At 48.1% G+C, this 27984-nt stretch overlaps 1 protein-coding gene across 4 annotated transcripts in view; it reads right to left on the reverse strand.

The window, feature by feature from the left end:
* Positions 1-27984, reverse strand: part of EFCAB6 (EF-hand calcium binding domain 6) — a 240063-nt gene that overhangs the window by 67596 nt on the left and 144483 nt on the right. For all 4 annotated transcript variants that reach the window (XM_043562841.1, XM_043562842.1, XM_043562840.1 and 1 more), the window contains 3 exons: positions 14774-14888; positions 12333-12466; positions 7452-7684 (listed from right to left, as the gene is read on the reverse strand). In XM_043562841.1, the coding sequence (XP_043418776.1) occupies positions 7452-7684; positions 12333-12466; positions 14774-14888 (482 nt within the window). The remainder of the gene's footprint in view (positions 1-7451; positions 7685-12332; positions 12467-14773; positions 14889-27984) is intronic.

Genomic DNA, 27984 nt, shown 5'->3' on the forward strand with positions numbered 1-27984 from the left:
TGGGTCCTGTAGACACCCTGACCAGCGATGTGGACAGAGCCCACATCCTCAAGGAGCTCATACCATGATTGTGGGAACTTACAGCAACATGTGGAAAATGAATGAATCAGATAACTTGGGATATGAATGTGACCAAGAGTGATGGGTGAGAGGGGAGGCTTCAGCGGCTCTCTGAGGCATGAGTAGTGATGAGGCAGCTGTGTGATCACAGGGACCAGCACTCCAGGCAGGGCAAGAGTCCTTGTCCCTCTTGTCCAGCTAAGATGGAGAAGGCGCACACTGCACCCTCTCTCCCCCACTGATTACAACTAAAAGCTCTCGACAGAATACAAGAAGTAATTCTGAGGACACCAAAAAGTAAATAATAGAAAGATGATGGAGGGGTGCTTGGGTGGCTCAGTTGGTGAAGCGTCCGACTTCGCCTTAGGTCATGATCTCATGGTTCATGGGTTCAAGCCCCATGTCAAGCTCTGTGCTGACACCTCGGAGCCTGGAGCTTGCTTTGGGTTCTGTGCCTCTCTCTCTCTCTCTGCCCCTCCTCTGCTCACGCTCTGCCTCTCTCTCAAAAATAAGTAAACATTAAAAAAAAAAAAAGAAGGATGATGGAGAGGGAAATCAAAACTTGAAGAATGACTGATATGAGTTTCATGGCGTTCTTTATCGCCCATATTCCCAGCTTAGGCTTAAGGACAGTCCCGCTTCTGGAACTATGCAGCGGGCATGGGCCAAAAAAGCTCCACAAGAAAGCCTGTATTTCTGACCAAAGAACCAGAAAGGATAGCCCTGAAGTACAAAGTATGTGGGGGATATAATGCCCCCTTTGTCTCTTTTCACCCTCCCTGTTCTGATCCAAAGACTCTGAGTTACATACCTACACTTTTGTGACATAGCCAGCAACAGTAGTGGCCAAGTAAGTGCCTAAAACTAAAACTCTTCCCTTTCACCAGAAGACACACTCTGTGCTCAAGGAACACTGAAGGTATCCACATTATTGTTTTCCTCTCACTGTGTTGCACTGGGGGTAGGCCCAGTCATAGGAAGTACATAACCATGCAGATAGGCCCAAACCTAAGGGTTTCCAGCAAGAAGGCCAAAAAAAAAAAAAAAAAAAAAAAAAAAAAGAGAAAACAGGTGGGTGGGGGGACTCTCTGGGGGCTGGAAAGTGTGGGGAGAAATCATATGAGAGGGCTGAAAAACAGGATGCCTAAATCTGTGCGGGAAGTTCCAGATTCACTTCTGCTGTGCTCTTGTGTGAAACTAATCCAAAGCGGCACAACAGAAGCTCTGAGAACTTCACTACTGTGTACTGAAGACTTGCTCCCTCCACAACTCCCCACCTGGGGGGCTGCACACATGGGCTGGCCTCATAGTGCTGCAGTGGCCTTGAAACTCAACTGACATAGAAACCACAGAAGGCAGGTTAGGACTTGCAGTCTGAACCTAACTGGATTGATAGTTTGCTTAAAACATAAATAAAACACAAATCAACACACAACTGAGGATTTTAACTGGGCCAGAGTATCATAATATAATACTTAAAAAGCCCATGATACAATCCAAAATAACTCAATATACAGAGAACCAGGAAAATCTCAACAATTCTCAAGGTAAAAGACAACAGACTCCAAGATGACCCAGATATTGAAATTATAATATTTTAAAGCAGCTATTAGAAACATGAAGTAAAAGTAAATGTCCTCAAAATACGTGGAAAGGCAGATAATATGAGCCAAGAGATAGAAGCCTGGGGGAAGACAAGAACCAAATGAAAACTTTAGAAATGAAAAATACAAATGAAATAAAATGTTTACTGGATTGGCTCGATGACAGAATGCAGACGACAGAGGAGTGAGTCAGTGAACCTGAAGACAGATGAACAGAATTAATCCAATCTGATCAATGGGGAAAAAAAGAGAAGAATACAGCTTCAGGGACTAATACAGGGACCAGTGGTACAAAATCAACAAATCTACATTCATGTCATTGGGATACCACAAGGGGTGGATGGAGGGAGAGATTGATACCAAAAAAATTTTTTTTTAAACATGAGGAAATAATAGCTGCAACCTTCCCAAACTCGATGAAGAACATAAATTTACAAATTCAAGAAGCTCAGTAAACCCAAAGAATGATAAACAAAGAAAGTCATGCCCAAACACATCATACTAAAACTAATAAAAACCAAAGATAAAGAAAAACCTCCTGAAAGTAACCTGAGGAAAATGACACAGGCCATCTAGGGGGCAAGACCATTTGAATTCCTGCAGACTTCTCACCACAAACCATGAAGGCCTGAAAACAATGGAGTAACATTTTTAAAGTGCTGTGAAAATAACTGTTAACCCAGAATTCTATACCCAGAAAAAATGTCTGTTAGGAATGAAGGAGCAAGAGAGATTTTCTCAGTGAAGGAAAACTAAGACAACCTGTCTCCGGTAGACATGCTCTGAAAGACCTGCTGAAGAAAGCTTCTCTGAGGAGGGAACATGATAACAGAGAGAAACAGAACTTCAGAAATAAGGGAAGAGAAGCAGAAATGGCAAGTATAAACACACTATTTTTCTCAGTTTCAAAATTCATGAAGCACAAATGGATAGAACTGGAAAGAGGTATAGACAAGTGCTTAACTGTTGTTGGGGACTTCATCACTCCTCTCTAGGAAGTGATAGAACAAACAAATAAGCAAGAACACTGAAGACCTGAACACTATCAACTAACTTGATCTCATCGGCACACTCCACCCAATGACAGCCAAATACACGTTCTCATCAAGCATCCATGGAATACTCACCAACATAGACCATCTCTGGGGTCATAAAGCTGAACAAATGTAAAAGAATTCAAATCATACAAAGTATGTTTTCTGACCACAACAGAATTAAACTAGAAATCAATAACAGAAAGATAGTTGGAAACCATGGACATATTTTAAAATTGACAGAACCACACATAAATAATTGTGGATCCAAAAGAAAGTCTCAAGGGAAATTAGAAAATATTCTTAAGTAAATGAAACTTAAAACTGTAATAGATCCAGGTTTGTAGAATGTAGCCAGCTCAGTGCCTACAAGGAAACTGATAGCATTCAGGGGCTCTGTTAGAAAAGAAAGAACTCAAATAAAAAATCTGAGTTTCCAAACTTAAGAGAATAAAAAAGAAGAGTAAACTATATTCAAAGCAAGAAGAAAGTAGGAAGTAATAAAGAAGAGAAATCAATAGACAGAAATTTGTTTCTATTGCACAGAAAACAATAGAGCAAAATCAATGAAACAAAAAGGTGGTTCTTTGAAAATATCAATCAAATGATAAATCTCTAGCGAAACATATCAAGAAAAAAGAAGAGAAGACATTACCTACCAAGTATCAGAAATGATAAAAGGGATAACACTAAAGACCCTCCAGATATTAAAAGAATGTAAGGGAGGAATATTTTGAAGAACTTTATTCTCATAAATTTAACAACTTAGATGAAATGGACCAAAAAACACAAACTCCAAACACTCATTCAAGAAGGAATAGAAACCCTGAATGATCTATTAAATTAATGAGATTCATAGTTAAAATCTTCCCAACAAAGGAAACTCCAGGACCTGATCAGTTCTTTGGTGAATTATATCAAATATTTAAGAAAGAAATAACAATTCTATATAATCCGGAAAGTGGAAGAGAATTGGCATTCATGACTCTCAGTTTTTCTTAGAGGGCTTTCAAAGAACAAAAAAAAATTATCTATTTTCTTTATGAGATAACACTCATTCTATCTTGCAATACCACCTGGGTCCATTGATGGGGTCAATGGGGTCTTACATACATGGGGTCTTAGTGATCTTGATTTCAATTTTACTAGATCGATTTCATTATCCCAAGAAATGATCAATCATTTATTCTTTAATTATTTCCAACTATGCTAAAAGAGAGAGAGAGGGAGAGAGAGAGAGAGAGAGAGAGAGAGAGAGAGAGAGAGAGAGAGGCTAAAGCAGTAAGAAGAAAACAGAAAATGAGGGAATTACTTAGCCAATGACAGGATCTTGAAATGAATCACCCCCTAGTTTTCTGACTGCACTGCCCAAAGTATAACAGCATCTTTAGAGAAGGTGAAAAGAACACAGCAACACCATCTTTGTAGTCTTGTGTCAGTTTTCATCGAACATAGTTAAAAATTCAGAATTATTTCATGTTCAAATGGCAAAGGGAAGAAAATTCAGATAAGAAGACATCTCCCAATGATCAGATGAACCAGAAGAGGAATCCACACAGACAGAACAGGACTCTGGATTCCAGAGATGATGATGAGACTGATCATAAAAGCCAAATTTTTTGACAAACGAATGATGTATTTCTAAGAACGAAAGGGAAATTTGGCCTTTCGATTCAGCTAGCCATTCAACATGAAGGACCTGATCATACACTATTTTGTGGCAAGAGGCCGAAGCATCAAATTTTGCTAAAAGGGCACGTGACAGTGTTGTTTCATCTTTTATGACGTACGTGAACCAAAATGGACTTGATGTGGGTTGTCAGTAGATAAATGGACAGGCAGGTATGTTTTAAACAAGGGAACAGATTGGAAGGGACTAGATGATGGAGAAATGAAACAGGCCATTGGACTGATCGTTCTAATTGGCATTTATACATCTAAAAATGAAAACGTTTTGCGGTTATGAAACAAACAAGGTGGTCTTACTCTCTTCAACAAAATTATGAGCCCTCAAATTTTCCAAAGTATTGTGTTTGATAATGCTGGTGGAAAGGGAAGGCCCTGAAGGTAGAGGGGCCCAAACAAGAGGGCAGGATGGCTTCCAGAATGGGATGGTGTCTAGGTGTGGCCGGTGGCTGAAAGTGAGGCTGGTGTGGTAGGCGGGTGAAGGAGGGTGAGGCCTCCAGGCAGAGAAAGGGGTCCCTCCAAACAGGCACCCTGCGTTCACATCTCTGCCCACCACCCATCACCTGGGTCCTTCATCTGGCAAGTCAAGTGATAGGGCCTCCTTGTAGAGTACTAAAGGATACATCTTCTCGAAGCAGAGGCATGGGGTCTGGCCATGGGAGGCCTTCTAAAGCAGTGGCTTTCTAAGGCAGTGCCTTGGTTGAGGTCTCTCCACCAGACCCTTGGACGCCATGCTGGGTCTCCCTGGACTGCAGGGACTGTCCTCCTTTACGTCTATCCTCCGCTCTAGGACTGCCGAAGGGTCTTTCTGCAGCACAATGCGGCCCTCTGCCTCCACAGCATAAAACCCTCTCCTGTCTGCTGGTAAAGGATGGACTCCTCAGCCTGGCTCTCCAGCCCCTTCTCAGCTGGCCCTCCTGCCTCTCCAGGGCTCTCCTCCCACCATGCCCCCATGGTGCATGCCACTTCTGCACACACATCCTCTCCCCGTTTCCTGAGTGCGCTCGACATTTCCACCTCTGAGGTGTTGTAAATGCTGTTCTCTGGCCTCGAACCACCATCTGGTAGCCTGCACCTGACAAACTCCTCCTCACACCTCAAGATGCCACTCGGATGTCCCACTTTTCCCGGGCACCTCAAGCAGGCTTAGCTGTTCCCATCTCGGAGGCACTTCAGACATCCTTGCGTTTCACTATAGCTCTTTACTTTCGTACCTGTTCCACATTCACCCACGAGCCCCTCAAAGGTGGTCTTTGTACCACCTCATCCTGGGGCCACATCTAGCCCGGAGCAGACCCTCAGTAAACACTTGATGAGCGAGGGAATGAATACAAATAAGAAGGCTGAGTCATTTGAATGGGAAGATCGTGCTCTGTGGTTGAAATTTTCTAGGTTCACTCTGCACACATTCTCCAGAAAATTCTTTCTGAAGGATATTTTTGTATTGTTTTAATGGCAAGCAATCAAGTCTCCTATTACAGCTCCTCAGAACTTGAGCAATTGGAAGCAGGTGTCCAAGTCACGTGTTATGCGATCATTTCTTTCACTTAGAAGGAGACCACAGTTGTTTTCTTTCTGGCCGGCTTTTCTTAAAGTACAGGCAAAACAAAACCAGCGAATTCAGAGAGAAAAATTAAAGAGCGATATCAGAGGGCCTCTGCAGCCCAGCCAAGTATCGCGTGATCTGGCCCAGTAATGGGGGCTTCTGGGAGTTCTCAGCTGCAGGGAGCTCCCCAGCCTGGCGGAAGGGAAGGGGTGGGGCCGCTGGTACCTCCAGGGCAAAACAGCCTAGTGAATGTTACTACGGTGCAGAGAGCACATCTCTGAATTATCATAGTGGATGGGAGGGTTTCAAAAAAATAGTACTATTCCACTTATAATAATTGGTCAAGGAGGGGCTGAAGGGCCAATTCATTCATGCCTGTTGGCATCAACAGATCTCAATGGGGTGGGTGTACTGGCATTGCTGTTCCTGCTTGAAGGGGCGTAGGCGCTTACTGAGAGAAATGGAGGAGACGAATCACGGTCCAGCTGACACGCAGACTCGCCTCCTCGACCTGAGGGAGGCTGGCATGGAGTAGACAGAGGTCGGGGGTGGAACACTGCCTGGGAAGGGGTGGCGGGGGCGTCGTCCTTGTGGCTCCCCAAACGGTTGGCTCAGCTGATCCCCGATTTATAGAAAGTAAAAGACGTACACTTGACCCTTGAACGAGGCAGGGGTTGGGAGCGCCAACCCCCCACAGTCAAAAATCCCCATATAACTTTTGACTCCCCCCAAAATTAATTAGTAGTAGCCTACTGTTGACTGGAGGCCCTACTGGTAACACGACCGATTAACCCATATTTTGAACGTTATATGTGTAATACACCGTGTTCTTACTATAAAGTAAGCGAGGGAAGAGGACGTGTGAAGAAAATCGTAAGAGAAAACACATGTACATAATCACACTGTATTTATCCCCCCCCCCAATCCACATATAAGTCAAGCTGCAGGGTTGAAGCATCCTGTGGTTATTCAAGGGCCCCGTGTATGTATGTGTTTACACTCATAGAAAAAAGCCTGACGTGATACTCAGTTTCCATCAATTACCAGAAGGTGCTCTGTGGTTCCCCAAGTCGTGTGATTGCCTAGGCTGACATGTTAGTGCCTGGACCAGTGCTCTCTAGACAAGCGTTAGCTTGCACAGCTCAAAGGCAGGGGGCCGACAGGTCTCGCAAGGCTGGGCAACACCCATAAATCCGACCCCAGCTTTTTATAAAAGAAAAAACACAGAGGTGCCTGCACGTAGTTGTTGTGTGGCTAGAAGGCAGGCTGGCACGATTCACAGTGACACGCGAAACCCACGCTCACGGGTGGCTAGATCGGGTTGTACCTTCTAATCCGCACCCGGTATCTTTCAGGCTTTCTGCATTGAAGGCTATTCCTTGCGTGGTTTCTCTCGAGCCCCCCAAAAGGCGAAACGATCGTTCCCCGGGGGGGCAATTCTGTTCCTCCCCCTCCTCCGTGGGCCCAGCGGGAGCAGCGGACCCCGTGGGGGCAAAGGCGCTGAGCCGCGTGCGCTCTTACCTAACGAGTCTTTGAGGCGGGTCGTCTGTTCTCAAAGACGTCTTCTCACACAGATTTCGAAATTCCCGAAAATTTAGCGTGACGCTGAGTCTCAGGCCAAGAAGGCCCAGGAAACGCTCAAACTCGTCGTCTTGAAGATTGAACAGTAAGAGCCGTAGCAGTGTGTGGACATCGCGCATGTGGATGATGCCATCCCTGTCAGTGTCTATTTTAAAGAAGGCGGAGTAGGGGTCCTAAAAACAAAACGCACGCGTCAAAGCGCTTCCTTCTGAACCCCCGCGACAACACACTTACAACCCCGCGCCGGTGGGCTCCTCTCCAAAACGAGGAAGGGGCGGTGTCCCCGCAACGGCTCCGTGGGCAAGTTCCCTCCTCCAGGAACATATTTGCCGCCGTATGCTTTTCCCAAGGAACCATGCACCGCGTTCTCCCGTGCCCTCTTGTAACGCGGGGAGGCCAGGGCAAGGGATAAGAAAGGCTTTTCTCTTTCCCTTCCCCTCTCCGCCTTTATGGTAAGAGGATGCTGGAGCTCTTCAGGACAGATAAAAATCTCGCCCTCGATGTTCCCATAGAAGCTTCATGATGTGTGGCAGCTTCTGTCTACAGGAAAACAAGTGCGGTCCTGAATGTCACCTCGAGGGGCCATCCGGGGGCCAGTACCCGGTTTTGGGTGACGGTGCTGACGAGCCGGCCCTGTCTGCTGAGCCAGAGGGACTTTGCACGGGTGCTCTGCTCCGTCGGTGACGCCACACGAGGGCACCACAATCCCCATCTTGCGGATGAGCACATGGAGGCTGGGAGGGAGCCTGTGACTTAGAGGCCACGCGGCACGCCGAGGGCCACCCGCCGGCAGGTTGCCCGCTTTCAAACCTCAGCTCTGCCGGTTAATACTGGCGAAACCGTAGGCAAGATATTTAGCCTGGCCGTGCTTCCATTTTCGCATCTGTAAAGTGGGGATTATGGAAGTCCCTCTCTCCTGGGGTGGTTGTGAGGGGTGAACATGCTGTTCTCTAAGTGCCCTAACACGTTGTTTGTTACTATTGCTGTCGCCTGAGGCCGCACAGCAGGTGCCCGGCGCTGGGGCTCTGAACGGGCTCTGCCTGGGCCAGTGCGTGTGCTTCCCCCCTCTGTACTTCCTGGGTCTCAGGCTCGGAAAGTTGGCGACGCGGCCCCAGCACCCCTCGTCTCCATCAGGACCTGACGCGGCCCCCACCGGGGCTTTCTGTGGTGACTTCGGAGGCGCTGCACTCACACCTTCGTGTCCCAGGATCTGCCGTGAGAGGTCGTTTACAACAAAGACCTCAAGGGCCTAACTAAGACGTTCTGGGACTTTGTGGAAAGATCTGCCTTCCCGCAGTCATTCATTCACTCAGCACCTCATAACGCGCAGTCACTGGGGCTGAACAGATGGGGACCCACTGAAAATGCTGCCCTGCCTCCCAGGGCCACCGGCATCCAGCAGGCTCCTGTGCCACCGCCTGGTGGCCTCTTGTCCAGCAGCAGCACCGGTGGGGACTTGCTCGGGGCTGCGGGCCACCTCTCGGCCACCCCTCTGCCCCCTTGCTGTCCTGCCTCGGGCGTCTCAGGGAATTCTCGACAGTACCTGCACCCTTCCGTGTGTCTGCTCCAATGTCACCTCTCCGGGAGCATTTCCTGACCCTCTCTGTACAACGGCATCTCCCTGGTCCCTGACACTCACCCGGCCTTAGTTTTCTTCACAGAACATGTCACCGGCTGACGAGCTGGTGATGTGTGTGTTCACTGCCTTCCCCTTTCTGGAAGGTGAACATGTGGCCTGGGCTCAGGTCTGTCCCTTGTTGTACCTCCGGCTCAGAGCAGTGCTAGTAAACACCTGCGGAACGGAGCTGGTGGGTATGCAGAGGGCAACAAGTGTTTCCTGAGCACCTACTGTGTACCGAGCACTCTGCTCAGCACAGAGACACAAGCTAGCCTCAACGTGGTCCCCGACACCAAGGTTCCCACAGTCTAGTGGGGAAGAAAGGCCTGTCTGCTAATGTACCAGCAAATCAGTGTGGCAGGGACGGGAAGACGGGTGTGAAGGCCGTGCTCACTGCCAGCCTGGACTGCCGGACGTCAGGGACAGTCCAGATGCCATGGAATGCACGTTTATAATCCTCACACATGTAAAAACCTTCGTCATTCCCCTCATCTCGGTCTTTGGCCTCCCAGAATGAAGACTCCTACTTTTATTGGAGTCAAGTAGATGTTGTTTCAATTCCTGGCTCCAACCTCTGCGAGACATGTGGCTTTGGGTAAGTTCCTCCCTGTCTCAGACCTTCAGTTTCTCCATCTGTGAAATGGGAACACGAATGCCTACCTGAGCGGGTCCTGTGAGGGTTTAAACAAAGGAGGCCACGGATGTAATCCGTCCGGTTCACTGCCTACACGGAACGTGAAGTCTTTTGTTCACTCAGCAAATACATATTGATCACCGATTACATGTCAAGCACTGTGGTGGCCGTTTGAGTTATTTGGATGATTTGGGAACAACTCAGCCCTAAGGTCTCCTAGGAACACAAGTCCACACACGCTTGTACCGGGAGGGGAACGGGCCGGCGGCAGATCTCCCCGCAGATCTGAAGGCGTGTGGAAGGCCCGGGTGCTTAAGAAAGACCAGAGCCTGGGTAGGAGTTAACTGGTCAAAGGGCCTGGACTGGCAGTCCGGGCAAAGGAACAGAATGTGCAAAGACATGAAGGGGAGGAAGAACACTGGCTGGAGTGTGAAGGGAGGAGGAGCCAGTGCGGAGCCGGGGCCCGCAGGCCGGGTGGGCAGGACGGGGGCTGGTCCTAAGAACGGAGAGGACGCTCTGATCAGGGTGCATGCTGAGATCACCACACAAGGTCAGACGTCGAGGACAGACAGTGAGGTGAAAAGTACAGTTGCAGAAATGTATGTAGAGAATGATCCCATTTCTGGGGGGGGCGGGGGAGGGTTGGTTCCAGATTCTGATTGCTTTGAAATAAATACCTGAACCCGGGGACACATGCCTGACCCTGCAGAGACGGTGTCTGGAGGGGGAGCCCTTGGCCGAAGGAGAACCCGTCCTCAGGTCATACCCTGCATCACCCGGGGGTGTCTGTGCCTGCTTTCCTCACCAGAGTCGGGGAGAAAAGATGTCTCTTATTGGGTCATGATGAATTATCTCCTCAATTCTTCATGGTCTTGGACCTGAGCCGTGGGGGCACAACTAACTCACCTGGCTTTGTTGTTGTCTGTAAACCTGAGCTGAGTGCTGAGACGACCTCGCGTGGCTACAAAATTGCCAGGCAAACAACAGCAGCGGCTGTAATAGTATTTTAGGCTAACCCAAGGTGGGTTTTCCATTATTGATGAGGAGAGATGCTCAGGAATTTCTCGCGAATAGGAACTCAATAAAATAAGTAAGGTGACTGTCCCTTCCCGCTCAAAAATCAAGGCACACACTGTCTCATTACTACACACCTGTGAGGACGACAAGCAAATCCCCAGTGATCCCAGAACTAACCTGCATCCTAGTACGGATCATGTAAACCCTGGCAATTAGAGATTCACTTCTTTGTCTCAACCCTAGATTACAAATTCTTGGCAGGATAGAGCGGGTGGCAGTGAATGTTCATTGACTCAGTCCATTATGTAATTATTTAAAATAAAGATCATTAGGAAATATGGCACGTGTGTGCACCGTAACCAAGCTGCACGGGTTCCAAAGACAGGCGAACAGGGGTGCCAGCACAGAGCCTGGCTCCCCCTACGTCCCCTCGCTGGGAGAGGTGAGCACAGGGGTGGAGGCAGAGGCCAGAGAAAGGAGGCTGGCTTGCGACGGAATGGGTGAGTTGGCCCCCTGGGTGAAGACGGCAGAGGGGTGCTGGCCGTGAACCCTTCCGGGCCACCCTGGTGACAAGCAGGGAACGCTTGCTCCCAGGGACCCTCTGCTTCCCCTCCTGCCCTCTCACCCCCTCACCCTCTCGCCTACCTGTTCCTGCACACCCTGGGGCCTCCACCCTGCCTCGCAGCTACTACAGTCGGCTTACCAAATTGACCTTCCCCCTTTAACTGCTCCTTTACTTCTCAACACAGAAACAGCTTAGGTCACTCTCTGCCTGCCTCTGTGTTTAAATGGCTGCTGTTTCTCCCGTCTTACCCATTACAGCTTCCACATGCAACCCACCCTAGCAATCTGTGAGCTTTTCCCCAAAGCCCATGACCATGACCTGTCCACCGCCTGCCTGGGGCAAGCTCCCTCCCCTATTGTTTGCTCCTTCCTTTTTCTGGCCAGCACTTGCTGGGGGTTTAAGATTCGGTTCAGGGGCCACCTCCTCCAGGAAGTCCTCCTTAGTGGGGTCTTTTCCCTGTGCCCCCATGGCATGCTATGGTTCCTTCTACAACAGGCAACCCCACGGGTCTGAACTATCTGTTTCCATCTGCGTCTCAGACTGGACTGGGGCCCCCTCTTTCATCTCCAGCCTTTAGCAGAAATCCCAGCAGATCGTGAGTGCGTGCTACTTGTCTGCCGAGTGAATGGGTGGCGTGGATAGGATGGACGAATGCGCATCCCCCCGAATTCCTCGTTAACTCCCTGACCCGCCCCTCTCCTTCCACATTTCTCCAAAGTCTTCGAGAGGCAGAAGGCAGACCCGGCAAAGCGGGAGCAGGGGAGAGGACCTCAGGGCCGGGAGGGGATTGCAGAGTTAAGCCCGAGCCCCCCTCCCCAGGAAGGGGAGAAGGGGTGAACCTGAGTCTACGGCGAGGGGCGCTGGGTCCCGTGAAGCGCAGGGCATGCCGGGGCTCCAGGAGTCCCAGCCGGTGGGGCTGGATGGCTGGGAGCAAGGTGGGGTGGGGGGTGTCCAGATAAGCCAAGCAGTAGATAGGTCATAATTTACCCGGAAGACTTCCTTCAGTCTCTGGGGGAAGCGCTTCACGCACTCTTCAGCGGTTACAAAGTAGCCGTCCAAGTTACTCTTCGAAAGAACCGGAGTCTGCGACGGAGCCCCTTCTGGCCCATTCCTCGGAGCGTCTGAAACAGTGACAAACCGGAAGACTTCCGTTAATGGCGCGTCCACGTCTTTCGGTCTGGGCACTGGATTTCTTTCTGTCCCAAATCCTGGCGGGATACTCGACAGCGGTAAGCCTTGTGATGCGAACGTAGCACTAACTTTGTGATGGGCTGGGTTCTTTTCCTTCAGTTTCCTGGAAATTCTCCCCTTGCAGAGAGAAGGTGCTGTCTAGACTGCGGGGCCAGGCTCTTGTCCAGCACATGGCGCCCGCCTCGCCTCGCACCCTCCCTCGTCTCCCCGCCCTGCCCTTCCTACAGGACCGGGTTGTGTCTCACTGATGTCTCCATTCTCGGGGGCAGAGGAGGAGGATTCCCTGCCCGGCTTCGGTTCCTAGAATCGTGTCCTAAACAGAGCAATGTGGAAGTCAGTCGATGTTTGTTAATTCACAGGCCACATGTCTGCTGGACACTGTAGGAGGAGCCTTCAGGTATGTGTTGGTCCTCTCAACAAAGAACCCTAAGAGGTAGATTCTCTTCTTGTGCCTCGTTTTTACACAAGGAAATCCGCTGTTACGTCCATCTTACATACGAGGAGATGGGGGCTCGGGGGCTCCCCGGCTTCCCCAAGGTCACAGAGCTCATGGAGCCCGTCAGGCTCCAGAGCCCAGCAGCCTAACTACTGCGTTATGGCCTCTCTCCCCTAAAACTGAGGAAGACACTGTAATCTCTGCTTTAAAACCAATCCAGGGGCACCCGGGTGGCCCTGTCGGTGTGCGAGTTGCACCCATGGGTCTGCGGGATGGATGGTGGGCGGGGCACCTGCAGCTCGTGGGCACCCTATGGCCCCATCTTGAACCTGGCTTCTGCCTCGCCTCCACCTGGGCCTGGAGTGGCCTCCCTCAGGCTCGCTACAGGTGCAGGAAACACTTCTCCTGCTGCTTACCTCCCCCTCTGCCACCCCGGGTCCCTGGCCTGGGGCCGGCCCAGAGCCGAGGTCTCTACCCCCACCCCTGCCAGCATCTGGCCATGTGGGGAGACAGGCAGTGGTGCGGGACAGATGCAGGGAAGAGGAGGAAGGGGACAGTGGGGGGAAAGGAGCGGGACAGGGAGGAAGCCAGGAGCATTCAGTGACTACTGAGTCAAATCCCCACTCAGCCACCGACCCACTGCTCTGGGACCGCGGGCAAGTGACTGACTCACCCCGCGCCCCAGTTTCCTCACCTGAAAAACAAGTTCAGCCGGCACACTGGGAGCGCTAAGATAAATGTGAAAACCTTTTCCTTCTTTTTATCTTCCTTCAAAAATGTCAAAACGTATACCCAAGGGGTCAAAACGGTAAATTCTATGGCTTCTCGAATTGCCTGTTTCTCATGTGGGCGCGCCCTCCCTCCCCTAGGACAGGCCTGTCAACTGATACTCTGGTGTGGCCAGATAGGTGGTTGACCTTCTCATTTTCCTGGCGAGGAGTCCCGGCTGCCAGTTTCTCTCTCTCGGGGAGGCCCACTGCACCGCCCGGTCATCTCCCAGACCGAACGCGGGGGAGACGGCAAAATGCAAACGGGGCTTCTGGGTTCTGCCCTGTCCAGCCTGCACTGCATTTGCAGCAAAAAAGGAAGCGTATTCTGTCAACGTATTTGTGGGATTACGGTGGCCTTTCTAGAGGGCTTCTCTGTCCATCTACGCTCTAGCAAGAGGGGATGCGAGGGGGAGGGTGACCCAGCTGCTCGTCCTCTCCCTGCCAGGTGCGTGGACCGGAGAGCAGAATCCGAGCAGGTGGCAAACAGGAGGACCCAGCCTCCAGGCTTGACTGCACCGTGTACGACAGATTTCCTGGCAACCGCTGGGGGCAGGGCGAGGGGGGGGACCGCGGCTCAGCGATGCTGGGCATGTCCCCGGATCTCTTAGGGTCTCTGTGTCCTTATCTACCAAAAAGGAGGAGGAACGCCCGCCTTGCTGATGCCTGGGTGTCACTAATCACAGAGAGGCAGCATCTGTTTTTAGGAGGCAAATCTTAAAGGACATGAAGCGTGATGGAAGGAGCATAGGCTCTGGAGCAAATTTTAGAAGCCGTTTGTGCTCTGAGTTTGTGGAAGGCTCCGTCAGGCAAAATTCCGCACTCACAGTTTGGCTGAGTGCAAAGAAAAAGGCCGAAACACAGTCAGATGAAGCTAAACAAGAATGTCTGTTTCCAGTCTTAGAACACACGCTGTCTCGGCACCTCAGCTCACACTACCTCACCCCGGTGGCCTCGCGGCCGCGCTCGCAAACACTGGCGTCGCCACCGGCGGGAAACGTGTCCCGGCAGGGCCTGCGCCGGCGATTAGCTACCTCCAGGGCCTGCCGCCAAGTCCAGGTAGCTCGTCCCTCCTTTCTCATGTCCTATTTCTGCAGTGAGCGGAGCATACTGGTCATCATCCACGGGCATTCCGCGATTTCCCAGTACCTGGCGGGGAAGGAAGCGAGGAGAAAGGCAGTCGAGCGGTCCCGGGGTCCCGGCTGACCGAGGCCCTCCAGACCCACGGTGGGCTCGGCCCCATGGCCCCTGCACTCTAGCCTGCGATTGTTACTCGTGTGTCTCCACCCACAGGCTCCCTACAGGTGGGGCCCAGGTGTCCTGACTCCCTGGGCGAGATGTGTTTGTTGAGCGAGCGAGCGAACAAAGGGGTAAGTGGTCTCGCAGCCTTGGGCTCAGCGGGCATGGCCCCGGAGGCTGCAGTCAGCACTGCAAACCTTTCCAAAGGCCATGCCATCCAAGGTATCCAAGCTCGCATCTGCTGTGACTGCGGTGGTTTCGGGTCTCATTAGTTAGATTTATATTCACACACATCCTAGGAAACACAAACCAAATAAAGCAGGGTGGCTGCATTCTGTGGAGAAAGCTGAGGGGGGAAAGGAATAGGGGATGGGATGAGATAGTACTCATCATCACCACCACCATCATCATCACCACCATCATCAATATCACCACCATCATCGCCATCACCATCACCACCATCACCACCATCATCATCAATATCACCACCATCATCAATATCACCACCATCATCAATATCACCACCATCATCAATATCACCACCATCATCAATATCACCATCATCATCAATATCACCACCATCATCAATATCATCACCATCATCACCATCACCATCACCACCATCATCAATATCACCACCATCATCACCATCACCATCACCACCATCACCACCGTCATCATCAATATCACCACCATCATCAATATCACCACCATCACCACCGTCATCATCAATATCACCACCATCAATATCACCACCATCACCACCATCACCATCACCATCACCACCATCACCACCATCATCATCAATATCACCACCATCACCACCATCGCCATCGCCATCACCACCATCACCACCATCATCAATATCACCACCATCACCACCGTCATCATCAATATCACCACCATCATCAATATCACCACCATCACCACCATCACCACCGTCATCATCAATATCACCACCATCATCGCCGTCGCCATCACTACCACCATCACCACCACCATCATCATGCTTATTGCCTGCTATGTGCCAGGACTGTGCTGAGGTCTTTACAGATACAGAGCCTTCTGCCCCGGCCTCTTCACACTAGAGCTGCAGAATGTAAACCCACTTAGCTGCAGCAGGGTGCCTACAACTTGTGTGTAGTGCCTGGCTCCTGTCTGGGTGCCGTCCTTCTTGGTGTGTGGGACTAGGACCCAGGGAGCTGGCACCATTGCCTTGCTCTTATTCTCACTATCAGTGCCAGTAATGAACTGAATGGGACCGTGGCTCGCTGTATCTGCACCAGCCCAGTTGGTCAGGCCCTGGCCGTGGCTTGGCTCGTGTGTGTGGGTTAAAGTAAACAAGCCGCGGGATGTATTTGGTGCAGCATTGGAAGAGAGTGGAAAGGGAAGGGAATGCAGGTGTTGTGGTATTGTCTGCAGGGGCTCGGTGGAGAGCAGCGCCGGATGCCAAGACTGTCCCCAAAGGCCTGCCTGGGGACCTGGGCAGGCAGCGCTGGCTGGGAATTCTGACAGCTCCGCGCCATCTGCACAGGCACCCCGTCCCAGCTCTGCGGAGGAGACTGGCCCAGCACAGGACGACACGAGGGTTTCGATGGAAAGCTGCAGCCCACGCAGAAGCACCCAAGCGGCAGGGGGACTCGGAAACGGATAGATTGGTTGCTTTCTTTGAAAAATAACTTTATATTTTGAAAACAATTACACATGAATTATTCATTGCAAATTCCTCCTGCTCAGTCCTTTCATAAAAACATATGTAGCGGATAGTAAGGAAATGTCTGTAGGCAAATGTTTCGCAGCCTGGAGGCTTGTGAGGCACCAGGGAGGCTGGGCACGCCTTCAGCAGCCTGTCCTGGGGTTGTAGGCGTGCCCTCCCCTGCGGGCACAGAGCATCACAGAGGACGGGAAACCCGGAGGGTGTGATCACCAGAAGAGGCACTAAGCACTTTCCAAACATGCGTGTCTCTAGAGCCTCCCCTTTGCACACTCTCATTTTTGGGAGGAATACAGCAGCAAATCAGCTAGATTTATCATGAAGCTCGGAGGCAATTTACCAAACAGCGTAAGCCCAAACTGCAGCATCTACAAGGCAGGTTTCAAAACGTTTAACCATTCAAGCCAAGTCCTTTGGTCTTTTCTAGGAGGCATCTCATGAAGTGAGTTCCTCAAAGAGCGACAAGCCATGGTCTGGCACATTCTGATTCACAGAATTGTCACTTCTGCTGTCCCTGGGATGTCCCTTAGATCGCAGACTGGTTCTTCCACGGGAGGCCATGTCGTTCCACGGGACCCCTGCTGGCTCTCTCGGTGAAGACAGGTGCTCCCCAAGGGGTGCCCACAACAAGAAGCTGGGTGAGGGACTTGGTCTTTCCAAGCCCGGCCACTGCAGAGCATCCGGGGATAGAAACATCACCAGTCTCTCCATGTGAGTCACGCTGGTCTGCTATGGCTCTCTGCACCCACTTCTTGGTGGTTGCTCCGGGGAGAATATATACCGCTAACTTTTCACAGTCTATTTGGAGCTCATAGCGAACCACCTCACATAAAATGAAGAACCCTAGCAACCATACAGGCCCTACCCTGCCCCCTGTCCTCTAAGCTACAGGTCTACATATGTTATTAACCCAAGACAATGTTATAATGTTTGCTTGAAGCACTCAGGTGAATTTTTTTTAACGATGAAAAACCAGGCTTCTATATTTCATCAGCTAAGTACCATTTCCAACGTTCCTTATTCCTTCTTGGTCATCGGAGCTCCACCTAGCATCAGACTCCTTCAGCATTTCTTACAGCCAGGATCTGCCTGCAGTGAATCACCGCAGTCCGGAGCGGCTCAGATAAAAGCCCCCAGCATGAGAACACTGCTGGCGGGAGGTGTTCTGGAGACGGTGGCTCAGGTGCGAGAGTTCAGGCTGGCCAGCGTCTGGAACAGAGACTCAGCACTGACAGTCTGACGACAAGGGCAAGGGCTGGCCTCACCGCCCTACGCACGCCTTCCTGACTCCAGGTAGTAAGGGAAGCTTCCCAGGCTTCCGTCGAGAAAGAGAAGCCGGGCTTTCTCTTTCGTTGAGAAGGAGAATTTGACTGACGAGCTACCGGGCGCCGGCCACCGTGCCAAGCGACTTTCGCGCGTTATTTCATTTAAACTTCACAACGCTCCGTCTCACAAATGAGGAGGTCAAAGTTCAGGGGGAAGGCTAAATCAGCCATCTGTTTCCTGAAAAGACACAGCTACAGCTGCTAGAGCCAAGGTGTCGCACGGGAGAGCCTGGGCAGCATCAGCTTCAGCCTCGCCTTTTACAGACGAGGAGCCCGGAGCCCGGGGACACCTGGGAATAGTGTGCAGACACTCCAATAACTGCACTGGGGGTGACTGTCCAGGGACGCTTGGTGGCCAGTGGCCACAGCCCAGCACTGGCGACTGAGTCTGGACTCACGGTTGAGGCTTCCGGCTCTGTCAATAATGAGCAGTGGTGGTTTCTGCCGCACAGCCACACGCTGGCCAGTGGGTCACTCCCCATTCAAATGACACAGCCTGGGCAGTCTACAGAGGATGCCACTGAGGCTGGGTTTGAGAGTCCCCCAGCCTAGACGTACTACATGTTTGGAACAGGGTTGCAACGGGAACAGGGACTCTATGAGCCAGCTTCTGCATGACCAACCGTTCAAAGCCCGGCGGCTGACAAGGAAACAAGCATTTATTCTCACGCTCACGGCTCTGCGGGTCAAGTGCAGCCTGGCGGATGTAAGACGCATTTGGCTAGGTGTTTCTGATTCAGGCTGCGGGTCGACCGGCTTGGCATCGGGCCGCAGGTTGGATTCCGGCCTGTTCCGCGTGCATTCATTCTGGGGATCAAACTGAAGGGACACGGCTGCCCCGGGCAGGCCCTTCACTGGCAGATCGCTGGAGCACCGGGCCAAGCAAAAGCACGCAGCGGATCTGAGGCTGCTGCTCAGGTCACGTCTGCCGCACGCCAGGTCAAGGAAAGCCACACGACCAAGCCCGACACCCCTGGGTAAGGGAAGCATCCACTGAGATGGTGAACAATGGAGGAGCCGGGGTGAAGAGAGGGTAACGACAGGTGCGCCAGTTCTGAGGGCCTTTCCAGCTCTTTGCATCTATGAAATTCTATCAATTTGGTGGCAGCGCTGTGACCACTGGAAACACGCCATGATCATGGTCCGACCACACCCCTGACCTAGAAATTTCTAGTCCATAAGGCTAGCTCTGTCTGGTCCACCTGATGTTCCCCCAGCGATGGGACTGCACTGCTCTTTGACCAACAATCCTTCCTCCAACCTAGGGCCCGACCGCGGACCTTCAAGACAGAGCAATGGCTTGTCAACAGCGACCCCAGGTTGTGAAACCGTAGTTTTTCTTTTCTCTTTTGCTGCGGGCATGATGATGACAATGATGATTTCGTTTAGATTTTTTTAAAATACGTTATTCCTGTAGAATCCAACAAGACTAGAATTGTGTTCCAATGGCTCAGAAGGGCAAGATGCTGAACCAACACTAACCTTCAAAAACCGTGAAATGAGACAGCCTCCGTCTGAGAATAAAAGAGAAGGTGCTCTGATAGGTTTTCAACGTCAAGAGGAATTCCAGGCGTAACGAGTAAATCGACCAGACACGTACTTCTAGTGGCAAATACCCAGAACCCGGGTCATTTTTGCACACATGTGTAAAATCTTAAGAGAGTTCTGTGGGCGGATGAGTAACAAATTGTGAAGACTGAAGACATGAGCAGACAAGCCACTCCTCCCTCAGACGAGGCTGTTCTCAAGTCCTAGGGCCTGATCTGTTGTCCAAGGGGCAAGTGGACACAAGCTGTGAAACCCAGAGCTGAGGGTCGAGTGCAGTGGGCAGAGCTGACTCTGAATGACTACACTCCCTTAGGCAACAAAAGGCTCCCCGTTCTCCCCTTCTGCACATCCTGGTATGCTCTCTCTCCATGATTCCAAAGCAGATATATTTCTAATACATAAATTTAATGTAAGTCCAATTGTGATTGTAATAATGCATTTGGGGGACAAATGGGTAAAATTTATATGGAAAAATACAAACATAGCCTCAGAATAGCCTAAAAAACATAAAAAGGAGGAAAAATCAGTTTCACTAAGTTAAAAAAAAATATTGCATTGATACAGAAAAGATGTAAGACCAGTGTAACAGAATGGAAATTTCCAGACTTAGACTCTGGTATAATGAGAATTTCACAAGTGACAATCCAGTGGGAAAATACAGAAGAGCCCCATCTTACACCAAAAACAAACATTAATTCCATATAGACTAAGCATTTCATTAAAAAATAAAATGTAAAAATTCCTGTAAGAAAGTCTAGGAGATTATCTATAAAATATGGGAGGGAAACCTGGGGGCTAGAGGCATGACAACTTATTAACCAAGACTACAAACCCAGCATTTGTTTTTAAAAAAAGAAAAAAAGGAAGCCAGGAAGGAAGACAAATATATTTGGTTGTACAAAACTTAAAACATTTTAATGGCAAAAGATATAATAAAACAAAAAGACAAATGATAGGTTTTGAAAATATATTTGTAGGCCAGAGGACAAAGCATTGGTCCATTAATTAATTCACCAGATTATTTTGGACACCTGTAGGCCAGGAATTATCGAAGGCACTAAGGATACAAGAATGAACCCAAGGGCCAAGCCCTACTGAAAGGGTTTACATATGGTACGGAGTTCAATTATGTCCCCCCAAAAGATGTGCTAAAGTCTTTATAAAAAAATTGTTTTTAATGTTTATTTTTTAGAGAGAGAGAGAGAGACAGAGACAGAGACAGAGTGTGAGTAGGGGAGGGGAAGAGAGAGAGGGAGACACAGAATCCGAAACAGGCTCCAGGCTCTGAGCTGTCAGCGCAGAACCAAACATGGGGCTCGAACTCACAAACTGCAAGATCATGACATGAGCCAAAGTCGGACACCCGACCAACTGAGCCATGCAGGCGTCCCAAGATACGTTCAAGTCTTAACCCAGGTTCTCGTGAATGGACCTTGAATGGAAATAGGGTCTTTGCAGATGTAATCAAGCTATGATGAGGTCATACTGGACTAGGGTGGGCCCCCAAACCAGTGAATGGGATCCTTACTAGAGGGAACTCTGGACACAGACACACAGAGAGGAGACAGCACGTAAAGACACAGAGAGACAAAAGGAAGCAGTCAGATAATGGAGTAATGGCAGCTTCAAAGCCAAGGAATGCCAAGGAATGCCAGCAACCATCAGAGGCTGGAAGAGTCAAGGAAGGGAAGGATCCTCTTCTACAACCATCAGAGGGAGCCTGACTCTGTGGACACCTTGATTTCAGACATCTTGCTTCCAGGAGTATTCTCTGCGAGAGAATAAATTTCTGTTGTACTGAGCCATCTAGTTTGTGGTAATTTGTTACAAATCCCTAGGAAACTAATACACGTATATGTGCTCATTTATTCTAATAACAATCCTATGGTGTAGCTACTCCTATGATTTCCATCTTAGGGATGAGGAAACTGAGGCATAAAGAGGTTTGCCCAAGGTCCCACAGGGATTTTTTAAAAGAATTTTCCATTTTAAATGGAAAATAAATAAATATTTATTTATTGGGGGGGGGAGGGGCAGCAAAAGGGAGAGAGAGAATACCAAGCAGGCTCTGCACTGTCAGCAGAGAGCCCAACTTAGGTCTTGATCTCATGAAGCGGGAGATCATGACCTGAGCTGAAATCAAGAGTCAGATGCTTAACTGACTGAGCCACCCGGGCACCTGGGTCACACAAGTATTAAATGACAGAGCTGTGATTCCAGCTCCAGCAGTCTGGATCCAGAGTCTACATTTTTTTTTTTTAACATTTATTTATTTTTGAGACAGAGAGAGACAGAGTATGAACGGGGGAGGGGCAGAGAGAGAGGGAGACACAGAATCGGAAACAGGCTCCAGGCTCCGAGCCATCGGCCCAGAGCCTGACGCGGGGCTCGAACTCCCGGACCGCGAGATCGTGACCTGAGCTGAAGTCAGACGCTCAACCGACTGAGCCACCCAGGCGCCCCCAGAGTCTACATTTTAAACCATGATACTTGAATGCTTTCCAAAATTGACTGGGTTCATTTAAAAAATATCTATTGAGCACTTTTTTTTTCATGTTTGTTTATTTTTGACAGAGAGAGTGAGCACACGAGTGGGGGAGGGGCAGAGAGAGAGGGAGACACAGATTCTGAAACAGGCTCCAGGCTCTCAGCTGTCAGCACAGAGCCCGATGCGGGGCTCGAACTCAGAATGGTGAGATTATGACCTGAGCCAAAGCCAGACACTTAACCGACTGAGCCACCCAGGAGCCCCAATCTATTGAGCACTTTTATGCTGGCCCCTGTTTTAGATGTTGGGGATAAGGCAGAGAATGAAAAAGACACAGATAACTGCCCTTGTTGAGCCCACAGTTGAGTGAGGGAGATGGGGCTACCAGTAAGCAGTGCCCTAGGAGAGAACCGGGCTGGAACTGGCCAAATGGGAAAGTGTCAGAGAAGAGTGGTAGGAGCTGGGAGGGCAGAGGCTGGGTTCTAATTAAGAGACATACAGGGGTACCTCAGTGGCTCAGTCAATTAAGCATCTGACTCTGATCTTGGCTCAGGTCATGATCTCACAGTTTGTGAGTTCAAGCCCCACATGGGGCTTGCGCTGACAGTGTGGAGCCATCTTGGGATTCATCTCTCCCTCTCTCTGCCCCTTCCCCACTTGTACTCTCTCTCTCTCGAAATAAATAAATAAACTTTAAAGAGAGAGAGAGAGAGAGAGAGAGAGAGAGAGAGAGAGAGAGAGAGAGACTTGCAGGGAAGAGAGTTGCAAGGGTGAGAATCCAGAGAATAGGTGTAAACTGGAAATTCAAAGCATCTTATGAACACAGGATAAATAACGATATCTATAATAAACATCTCTTAAACATTAATAAGAGGGCAAAGGATGTAAATAGGCAACTCACAGGAGAAGAAATCCTAATATCAAGAAAATCATACATTTACTAGTAGTCAGGGAAATAAATACAAATTAAAGTTAAACTGAACTATTACTTTAAAACTATCAGACCAGCAAAAATTTAAAAGAGCTATAATGACTATTGTTAACAGAGGCTGGAGAAAAATATACTCTCATACATAGCTATTAGAAATAGGAAATGCTATAGTGTGGCTTTAGAAAGCAGACAACGTGCGCGCGCGTGTGTGTGTGTAATGTTAGACCAAGCAATCCTACTCCTGGGAATCTGCTCCACAGAAATAAAAACATCAGTATTAGAGACACATAAAGAAAGATAGTTTAAAGGGATTTTAGAAAGGAAAAGAGAAGTGAATGCCCATCAGAAAGGGAATGGTTGATGTTCAGTGTGTTGGAGCACCTTGTAGAAGGTCTATACTTCCATTGAGAACAAATAGAAAAGCCAGATAAAATACAGAAAAACATCTGTTTGAAGTACAGAGAGCTGCTGAGGCAACCAGGACTCCAAGGGACAACAGTCTGAGAGGAGGGGGCCCTCACTCAAGCATTCTGGGAGCAGGACAAGAGACTCAGGGCTGGATGTGGCTGGTGACCCAGGCAGACAGTCACTACCAGCAGGTGGAGAAGCCAACAGAACTTGTGATGAGCCCATGGGACCCCTGATACCAAAACCAGAGACTTGAATAGATTCCTCGTGAGAAGGGGTAGCAGAGAACTGAGCCCAACACTACTGGTTTCCCCCTCAAGATGTTTGCTGAGTTCAGAAGTTATGTGGAACAGAAAACTAAGTATCAAGGTAGAAAGCTTCTAAAAAGCAGATGTGATTTTTTTTTTTTTGTCACTTCGTGGTCCTGACAAACAAAAGTTTAAAGTTCAGGATTTCTCAGAAGCAAAGGCTCAGAGAATAACCCAGATTCTGGGTTGCAAACTTTGGAGGCTATACTCTAGGAATAGGAATTTAAAAATAAAATCAAATGGAGCCTTTAATCCAGCCTCAAATCGACTCAGTCCCTAACTAGATTAAGATCATCAGTTTCCACTCTATCTGCCTAGCAAAGGAAATGGTACCACTATCTAGACCCTCTCAATTTTCTTAACACAATATCTGGCGTTTAATAAAAATCTGTCTGGCACTCCCAGAGACAGAGCCATCTGACTCAAAATCAAGGGATAAAAAAGACAATAGAAGAAGATCTATAAGTGACACAGATACTGAATTAGCAGGAAAAAAGTTCTTTAAATAGCTATAATATGTTCAAGAAAATACAGGTATACGTTGAGACAACAGAAGAAAAGACACAAATATGGAGTATATTAAAAATAACCAAATGGAAATCCCACAACTGAAAAAAATACTAACATTAAGAACTTATATGAATAAAATTAACCACAGATTAGAAAAAGCTGAACACAAGATTAATGAACTAGAAGACAGTGGAAAATTCTGGGGCTGACGCCCTGAAAGAAAAATAGTGGAAAATGCATAAAAGAGTGAGATACAAGTGAGATATCGTCAAAGGGTCTAACATCCATAATTGGAATCTAAGAAAGACAGAGAAAACTGGAGTAAGTAGAAGGAAAAGAAATAATGGGTGGGAATTTTCCACAATTTATTTATTAAACACATCCACCTACAGATTCAAGAAGACTTGCAAACTCCAGCAGAATGCATTCAAAGAAAGTAACACCTTGACACATCTAGAAAACTGCTAAAACCCAAAGACCAAAAGAAAAATCCTAAAAACGTCTAGAGAAATAAAAAGACACATTGCATTCAAATGTACAGCAGTAAGACTGATGGTTTATTTATCAACACAACTGATAGAAGGCAGAAGACAGTGGAATGATATCTTAAACATGCCAGGAGAGAGTAATTGCCAACCTAAAATGCTATTATCCCCAGCCAAAATATCTTTAAAATGTTAAGTGTGAACTTCTGCTTCCAGGTTTAACATGTGAAGAGTTTAGAAGTCATCACTTCCATTGTTACAACAAGAAAAGGGATGAACATACTGAAAATCAGTAACTTTCTTAGAGCCATCAGAGAAATCTGACATCTGGAGAGACAGGTGAACACACACAATCACAGCCAAGATCAGCTAACCTGGAGCAGAAGCCACTATAGCCACAAACTGGTAAAAACATTTACGTGGTAATTTTGACAATCTGCTGCGGGCTAAGTGAGCATTAGCTTGAGACTGAGAAACTCGGGGGCAGGGGGGGTGGGGGGAGGGTCCAGTCTTTTTGCAGGGGGTGGGGCACACTTTCATGGATTTTACTGCCAGGAATTCTACCAGGTTCTCAAGGTGAACCTTCCAAGGAAAAATCCCCTTCTGTGTCAGGTAAATTAAATCCAAAAGAAGTAAAAATAAGTAAGTAGAGTAAGTATATAAAAAAGAAATGAGACATAAGAGTAGAAATGAATGAAATAGAATATAGACAAATAGAGAAAATCAGTGAAAACACAGCTTGTTTTATAAAAACAATCAATCAGGGTGCCTGGGTGGCTCAGTCGGTTAAGTGTCCGACTTCAGCTCAGGTCATGATCTCACGGTTCATGAGTTCGAGCCCCATGTCGGGCTCTGTGCTGACAGCTCAGAGCCTGGAGCCTGCTTTGGATTCTGGATCTCTCTCTCTCTCTCTCTCTCTCTCTCTCTCTCTGCCCCTCCCTGCTTGTGCTCTGTCTCTCTCTTGCAAAAATAAACATTACAAAATTTTAAAAATAAATAAATAAATAAAAATAAAAACGATCAATCAAATAAACAATAAACCTCCAGCTAAACTATTTGAGAAACAAAGAAAAGATTAAAGAATTATCAATACCAGGAGTAGAAAAGGAAGCCCTGTAAGGATCGTACAGACATTTAAAGGATAATGAAGCATGAATCCATACTGATATAAATAAATGAGTAAGTTAATACATGGGACAGGAGATACAACTCTCCCACACAGAAGCATTCCAAATAGTTTCTGTAGAAATTCTGCCCTTAAAGATATGGAGCATAATAATTCCCCACTCCTTCACTGTGGGCTGTGCATAGTGACTTTTTCCCGAAGAGTGCAGTATGGAAAGAGAAGGAAACAAGAGTACATTTACAGTGGAGAAGCCTGACAGACACCTCAGCGAGGTGATCAAGGTCAATATCGACAGTGATCGGTCATGTTGATGGCATATCCTCTGATCGGATGCGATCAGAGGGTACTTGACCTCTACGGTCTTCCTTCCAAAAACATTATTACCCTGCTCTAATCATGAGGAAAATAGCAGACAAATCCCAACAGAGTGACATTCTCAAAATATCTGGCCAGTAATCTCAAAACCGTCAAGGTCATCAAAAACGAGTTAAGTCTGAGAGAGAAACTGTCACAGCCAAGAGGAGCTAAGGAGATGTGACAATTAACTGTGTGTGGGATCCTGGGTGGGCTCCTGGGCCAGAAAACGGACCTGAGGTACCAACTAAGGAAAACGGAGTAAACCATGGAAACAGAGTTAGTTTCCAGCACACTCATGTTAGCAGAAGGACAAAAAGGAGGTCTTTACGCAGAATGAAAAGAAGCCCAGGTACAAGCACAAAAACGTACGATGGAAGAACAAGAGAAGACTAGACCTGTAGATACATGTGACAGCTTATTAGCAATAATAACAATAATAATAATAACAACAACGTCTTGTGGGATTTAACTTACATATAAATTTAAATGTGTGACAACAATAACTCACAAAAGACAGGGATACCTGAAGTTGAAGCACTTTTTAAGTTTATTTATTTATTTTGAGAGAGACAGAGACATCATGAGTAGGGGAGGGGCTGAGAGAGAGGGAGAGGGAGAGAATCCCAAGCAGGCTCTGCACTGCAGGGCTTGACCCCACGAAGCCGTGACATTATGACCTGAGCCGAAACCAAGAGCCGGATGTTTAACTGACTGAGCCACCCAGGCACCCTGAAATTAAAGCATTTTGAAATCCAGCATTGTTAGGGAAGTGGTAAACATGATAACCTATAGTTAGCCACGAGCTTTAAGGTAAGGATGCGTGTTGAAATTACTGGTGTAGCCTGTGTCTGAATGACAGAAGAATGTTCTCACCAATAAGCTAACAGAGGGGGAAATGGACTAAAAGAAATAGCTGAATACTCTTAAAAAAAGGTAAGAAGCTCCATGAGACAGCTGGTCAAATAGAAAAAAAAAAAACTCAGATGATAGATATAAAACCAACAATATTAGTCATTAAATATAAAACAGGCAGGACACTTGAAATAGAAGACTGACTGTCACACCACATCTTCTAAAATATCAACTATATGCTGCCTATAAGAGACTTACTTTTATTTCTTTTTTAAAAAAGATTTTATTTTTAAGTAATCTCTATACCCAACATGGGGCTCAAACTTACAACCTTGAGATTAAGAGTCACACATTGCACCGACTGAGGCAGCCAGGTACCCCAAGAGACTTACTTTAAATTAGGCACCCAGAGGGGCGCCTGGGTGGCTCAGTCGGTTAAGCGTCCGACTTCAGCTCAGGTCACGATCTCGCGGTCCGTGAGTTCAAGCCCCGCGTCAGGCTCTGGGCTGATGGCTCAGAGCCTGGAACCTGCTTCCGATTCTGTGTCTCCCTCTCTCTCTGCCCCTCCCCCATTCATGCTCTGTCTCTGTCTCAAAAATAAATAAACGTTAAAAAAATTTTTTTTAAGAAAAAAAAATAATAATAAATTAGGCACCCAGAACGTTTGAATTGAAAGGGCAGAAAAGCTTACATTGTGCAAACATGAATCAAAAGAAAGTCAAAGTAACTATATCATTATCAGACAAAAATAGGCTTGAAGGCAAGTAGCATTACTCTGTATCAAGACTCATGTCATAATGATAAAGGAGGTGTGGCAATTCTAAATCTACGTGTACCCAGTAATTTAGTGTCAACTGAATAAAGTAAAAATCAATAGAATGAAGAAGGATCTCACTAGACAAATCCAAAATGAGATGAGTGACTTTAACATACTTCTCACAATAGCTGATGGAA

This window comes from Prionailurus bengalensis, chromosome B4, assembly GCF_016509475.1.
Source record: "Prionailurus bengalensis isolate Pbe53 chromosome B4, Fcat_Pben_1.1_paternal_pri, whole genome shotgun sequence".
NCBI classification, from domain to species: domain Eukaryota; kingdom Metazoa; phylum Chordata; class Mammalia; order Carnivora; family Felidae; genus Prionailurus; species Prionailurus bengalensis.